Source organism: Muscardinus avellanarius, assembly GCF_963383645.1.
Source record: "Muscardinus avellanarius genome assembly, chromosome: 8".
Lineage (NCBI taxonomy): Eukaryota > Metazoa > Chordata > Mammalia > Rodentia > Gliridae > Muscardinus > Muscardinus avellanarius.
In genome coordinates, this window is record NC_137794.1 from 91,336,317 (window position 1) to 91,343,193 (window position 6,877).

Consider the following 6,877-nt stretch of genomic DNA (forward strand, 5'->3'; position numbering starts at 1 on the left):
GGTGGGAACTTTAAGAGATAATTGGGCCATAAAGGCTTCTCACTCTTGAATACGATGTAGGTCCTCTTGAAAGGGGCTCTCATCAGATTCCCAGCCAACTTCCCCTTCCATCTCCTACCCTGGAAAGACACAGCAAGGCCTCTCCTGACACCAAGTGCTAGTGTGAGAAATAGACTTCTTAATAAATTACCCAGTACCAGGTATTCCATTATCGTAGCACAAAATGCACTAAGAATGTTAAATAACACATCTATAGAATTAAATATCCCAAGTAGAGCCAGGCGTGGTGGCGCATGCTTGTAATCCCAGCATCGGGAGGCTGAGACAGGAGGATCGCGGTTCGCAGACAGCTTCAGCTACTTAGTGAAGCCCTTTGCAACTTAGTGAGATCCTGTCTCAAAATAAAGAATAAAAAACAGGGCAGGGGGTAGAATGCCCCTCGGAGGTAGAATGCCCCTGGGTTCCATCCCCAGACCCACACACACAAAAAAAAATCCCAAGTTAACTCGGCAAATATTCAAAATGAAAGCTATTTATTTAAAATTTGATATCAATAATTGTATAAAGTTTACAAAATAATGAGAAGGAAAATGATTTTGGTACTGGTAATTTGATTTTGTGGTGTACTGGAGGGGGAGGGGTACTGGGAATTGAACCCAGAAGCATTCTACCTCTGAGCTATACTCTCTGCCCTATTTTTTTTTTTTTTTTTTTTAACCAGGGTCTCACTAAGTTGTTGAGGGCCTTGCCAGGTTTCTGAGACTGACCTCCAACCTGCAGTTCTCTTGTCTCAGCCTCCCAAATACTGGGATTGTAGGCATGTGCCATCATGTCCTGCTGATAATTTGATGAGAGAGAGAGAGAGAGAGAGAGAGAGAGAGAGAGAGAGAGAGAGAGAAAGAGAGGGAGAAGTCAGCAAACATTTTATCCAAACAGTCTACGCTATTGTCTGTCTGGCTTCTGTACAACTTTATCATTAGGCATCTTTCATCTAAATAATTCAGTAAAAGATTATTAATGAGTCCTTGCTTCTCTACCAAATATCCCTTTGCTCCATACCATGGAATCTGAAATAATTAAAGAGAATTCAGCCTGGGTAGTTTTTCTTGGTCAGATACATCTCTGGAGAGGGGCACTGTCAGGGAAGGGAGAGGGTCTCAGAGCTAAATATAAACAGCTCTTTCTTCCCTGAGACCAATCTTTGCCGGGTAATAATGTTAATGCAGAAAACTCCCCCGTCCGCTCTATCCCATGCCAATACTTCTAGAGATAAAGGCCACAAAAGCCAACCAAGAAGCACTAAATTTAAATACAGCCAGCCCGGAGAGGCGCCTCGGGTTGGCTTCCTTTCCCTGTTGCCACTCATCAGGAGTCGCGTGGACCAACAGCCATCAGCTGGACACATCCACGCTGGACTCGGGCCAAGAGGGAGCAGCAGGGTGAGACCCAGGCAGCAGGGGAAGGTGGCGGAGCAGCTGGATGAAGACATGCGGGCACTGCTGAGCAGCAGCTGGAGGAAGTTTGGGCATGCCGGCAGAGGGACGTACGAGTGGTTAACCAGCGAGCCCAGCCTGCCTCTTCTTGAGACGCAGCTGCAGGTCTGTACCTATGGCTTCAGCCTTGTCTTTTCCCAGAGCATCCCGGTCAGAGTTTAAACCAACATTGCCTATACTCTTAAGATCTGAAACCCTACCGGATCGCTGTGAGTCTCACTATTATGCGGAATCCTAGTGTACCAGGAAGTAAATTATAAAGGAAAAAAAAACTTTAATGGCAACATTTTGCATTATGGACAGGATAAAAATATGAGTTTACTGATTGATGTGGTCTAAAGGGAATAACTTGAAAGTTGTCTTTTCTTTTTAAATGATATACTCAAGGAAAAATTGTCACAAATATATCCTAAGAATACTTGATATATCAAGTATAATCCAAGAATACCTAAGGCTAGGAGTCAACAAGTTTTCATGCCTCGGCGCGGTAACTTTGCTCTTGGCTTGGTAAGCAATATGTATATGTGCAAAAGTAAGAGACGTCCTTTCATTCTCGACTGTGTGACAATCACTGCTTCTAAGAGTTAGCAGAAACAAGCATCGGACTTCAGGAAGGCTGACAGGATTTAAGGAGGCTTAGTTTCCCTAAAACTAAAGCCAGCAAACTAAAACTATGCCCTGTCTGGCAAATCACCAAAGGAATCTCAACCTGAGCAGCATTAAAGAAAAATATTCATAGAAACCTAAAGACAAAGAATTGTATCTTCAGAGGCAAAAAGGAAGGGCACTGCTGCCCACACAAGACAGAGAAAGATTATAGTACTTTCTGGATTTCTAGAAAATCAATGAGTGAGGCTGGTGTTTAAATTCTCCAAAATCAACCTGCATAGAAAAAAATAGATATCTATGGATATAGATGTAGATAGATATACTCCTCGGTAGCATCTTTAATTGAAGAGTTCTCTAAAACACTCCCTGAACTATTGTTTGGCCCTTGTGTAAATACACACATCTGAAAAATATTAAAAGCTAAGAAATAACTTTGAGGCTCATGAACAAATTTGACTATTTGACTAGAAAAGACATCCTTTCGGGGGATAGGGTGGGATCTGGAGGAAAACACGAAGAGCCGTCTGTGTGCATGTGTGTTTATGTCATGTTAAGCCTCACTGTGCTGTGTAATTACCACTTACACATCATACATCATAAGAAGATATCCTTTCTGCATTTAAAAATCCAACCATTTAAATGTATATATCACAAATAAGTAAGCCAACCAAGTGTACTATAATAAATTTGCCCTATGGTTCTGCGAAATCTCTTAAGTGGAAAAAAAAAAAAACAAGACTTCTTTGTCTTAAGAAATTTTGTCAGTCTTCTTTGTTAAATAAAGGTCTTTTAATTCCACTTGGTATCTGGACAAATACAACTCAACCAATATAAGTACTGATCTCAGTAGGGGCTGTAGTATTCTCTCACAAATTTTTGCAACTAATATTGATAATACCATAAGCAGCACAATTGTAATCAATAGGGTCTATACATAAAACTTTTACAATAGAACACAGGAATATATATATATATATATATATATATATATATATATATATAAAATCTTAAAGGATATAAGAATTTAAAATTTGATGGCCACAACTGGTCAGAAACTATTGCCATCTTTGTTACATAGAATAAAGGGAAAATATGTTGTGAAAAATTATCCATGATTATTGAAATAAAAGCCATTGTTTTAAAAGTGATAATAATTTAAGATGTTTCATGATTCATCTAGAGGAATAAAACAAGTTATAGTTTAGTTTTTTGTTAGGCACATTGATGTCCACCTGTAATCCCAGTACTTGGGAGACTGAGACAGGAGGATCAAAAGTTTAAGATCAGCCTCAGCAACTTAGTGAGACCTTGTTTTAAAACATAAAAATAAAAGGGCTGAAGGTATAGTTTCAAGTAGTAGTACCAAAAACAGGAAGAAAAAAAGAAAGATATAAAGGAAGAAGAGAATACGCACACAAAAATAAATAATTTTTGGCTCCAACTTGATTTCTTATTATAATAACTTCATTTAGTTTTATCTTTCTTTTTTTTTCTTTTTCTTTTTCTTTCTTTTTTTTTTTCTTTTTTTTTTTTTTTTTTGGTGGTACTGGGGTTCCTGGAAGCCCTTCTACCTCCGGGCTACACTCCCAGACCTATTTTATATTTTTGAAACAGGGTCTCTTAAGCCAGCAAGGCTGGCTTCGAACCAGCGCGATCCTCCTGTCTCCGCCTCCCAAGCTCAGGGATTACAAGAGTGCGCCACCATGCCCGGCTAGTTTTATCTTTCTTATGCTTTTCAGAAGTCCATTATTATGTCACAATAGATTTTAAGTAAATTATTCTGATGTTATATTATATATGAGAAAACTGAAATCCCTAGTTTGTATATACAAATTAATCACACACATAAAAATATTACTAAAATATTTTTCTAAAGATACATATTTATACTAAAATATAAATTTGAGCCTGGCGTGGTGGTACACGCTTATAATCCCAGCATCCGGGAGATAGGAAGATCACGGTTTGTGGCCAGCCTCTGCTACTTAATGAGGTCCTTTGCAACTCAGTGAGACCCTTTATCAAAATAAAGAATAAAAAAATAGGGCTGGGGATGTATCTTGGGGGTAGAATGCCCCTGAGTTTCATCCCCAGTACCACAAAATATAAAAATAAAATAAAATGGGATATAAATTTGGTAACATCAGATTTATCTTTACTCTATTTTCTAGCCTTATCAATAACTTTTTAGATTTCTTCTGGTTATCTTTTATTTATTAAAATATTATATTTCATGTTTAGTAAATTTGATCATTTGAGTACCTGAGATATAAACATGCAAAACATGCAAATATCTATTATTTACCTAGCACTTTACATGCATTAATTTATTCAGTTTTCATGCATATGCTCAAAACCAGATATTGTTTCCATTTCTAGAGGGGAAAATACAGGCCCAGAGAGGGCCATTGTCCTGCAAGGTCACAGAGGTATGAATAGGACATACAGAAACTCAAAGCCAGAGTTGTCAAACTCCAACGATGCTCTGCTTCTGATGAAAACCTTTAATTTTTATGTTGTTTAAGCTAAAATCTCTTAACTCATTTTACCAACAACAAATATCTGGCAGTATAAGTATAAAATAAATTATCTACTTTTGAGTCAAAACTGTACAGATAGCTAAAAATTCTTGAGGGAGTAAAAAAAGATCATACACTCAAAGCTGGACAGGACATTCCCCCTAGGGTCCCAACCATCAAAACATTTGTCCTTTCTCCAAACGCAAGTGCAGAACTCCAGCTTTCAGTCATGATTATGTCTTATTTAAATGAGAAGTTAAACTGAAAATCCCAGTTTAACTAGGGGAAATTACTTTGTAAGTAAGTAAAGCTTACTATCTTATAGTTAAATTATAGTTAAATATGATAGTAAAGTTACCATCTTGTTTGCATATTTTAAGCATAATAATGAGGCGTTAATGTTTTCCTTTGCTGGGCTTCGTGGCGTAGGCTTGTAATCTCTGCGCTTGGGAGGCAGAGACAGGAGGATCACGCAGCCACACTGGCTTAAAGAGACCCTGTTTCCAAATAAAAATATGAAATAGGTCTGGGAATGTAGCCCAGAGGTAGAAGGGTTTCCAGGAACCTCAGTACCACCAAAAAAAAAAAAAAAAAAAGAAAGAAAGAAAGAAAGAAAGAGAGAAAGAAAAAGAAAAGAAAAGAAAGAAAAAATGTTTTCCTTTTTCTGAATTAGAACTTCATCCTAATTTCACTTTAATTCGCACAGGCTGGAGCTCACTGGCTCCAGCCAATGATTGATTTTTGTAATGAATGATTTTGAGCTAGAACCGTAATGGTAAGAAGGAGAAAGGAAGCTAGATGCGGTTGGCACACACCTGTAATCTCGGTACTTCAGAGGCTGAGACAGGAGTATCACAGGTTTTGTTTCAAAACAAAAGAAATAAAAAGGGCTGGAAATGTAGCTTGGAGGCAGAATGCCCCTGGGTTCAATCTCTAGTAGGAGAAATTTTTTTTAAAGGATTTTTTTTTTGGGGGGGGCGGTACTGGGGATGGAACCCAGGGATATTCTACCTCCGAGCTACACCTCCAGCCCTGTTATTTTTTATTCCTTATTTTGAAACAGAGTCTTACTGAGTTGCAAAGGGCCTCACTAAGTAGCTGAGGCCGTTCACTATTTCGCGCGCCACCACGCCCAGCTTAGGATAGGCCGACTGCGTCTGAGACCTGCCGGGGCTTCCTTCCCTAACTCAAACTCAGTTTCGCTCCTAACTCCAGGGTACCCAGAAGGCAAGCTCCGCCCAAGAAGACGTGGAGCCCTTCCTGTGCATCCTCCTCCCCGCCACCATCCTGCTCTTCCTGGCCTTCCTGATGCTTTTCCTGTACAGCCGCTGCCGGGCACCACGGCCCCCCGGCCAAGTGTTCAGCATCGACCTCCCAGAAACTTCCCCTGCGGGAGAGGGGACTGACTTCCTGCCCGGCTTGCAGTGGGGCGGCGAACACAGCTTCCCCTACTCGCATCTACCCGGGGACCGAGTTCTGCTCTCTGTTTATTTGCCGCCCTCTTATGAAGAGGCCACCAGGAATCCTCCCGGGGAAGACGCCCTGGATACAGTATGAAGAAGGGGCACCTTGGCTGCGTGAAGTACACTGCTCTTGGAAATGGTTTGAAATGTGGCTTTCAGCCCTCACTAGAATCCCCAGGAGAAGGGACCCCAGACCCATGGGCAGTCTACCTTAGACTATGGGGTGAGCTTGACACACATCAATCTAGTTAACCTGTTCCAAGTTCCATAGGGAAAAGTGCCCTGCCTTCTTCTAAATAAGACTAGGCTCCTCCTCCCCCAGTGTATAACATCCCTGAGAAAAACAGGAAAGTTCTGTGTGCATTGAGAAACAAATAAATTTAAATTACTAGTGAACAAAAGAATCAATCCCAAAAAGTGAGTTAAAAAAGAAAACCGCTGCATGGGCTGAAGGTAACTTTTGGCACCAAATAAATAATCTTAATCCAGAGTCAGTTTTTCAGGATTTTGTGGTTTCACTTCTGTGTGAAGGTTTCAAGGTGCATAAAGAGTTCTGGAAAGAATAAAAGACATCTCTAGAGCTTCAGGGGTAGTGTTGTAAATAACAAGGAAATGTGTTTTGATATTAAGGGTGAAAGTACAGACAGACAAATATGTGAGTTTAAAAAAACAATAAAGCTCTCCAAAGTTATCTCCTTTGTGGTATTATTGTTCCTGCTTATGTATTCCATTTCCTGGAATGAGAGAGGAATTTGGCTCAGTTGCTAGGGAATGTCTCACAGTAGGACACGAT

General features: G+C 39.9%; 1 protein-coding gene across 1 annotated transcript; it reads left to right on the forward strand.

Moving 5' to 3' along the window:
- Window positions 1-1,487: 1,487 nt before the first annotated feature.
- Window positions 1,488-6,178, forward strand: SMIM28 (small integral membrane protein 28; the record flags this gene model as incomplete). The annotated part of the gene is made up of 2 exons (XM_080700137.1): window positions 1,488-1,598; window positions 5,837-6,178. 2 exons carry the CDS (start codon window positions 1,488-1,490, stop codon window positions 6,176-6,178), a joined length of 453 nt encoding a protein of 150 aa, XP_080556263.1.
- Between the last annotated feature and the right edge of the window lie 699 nt (window positions 6,179-6,877).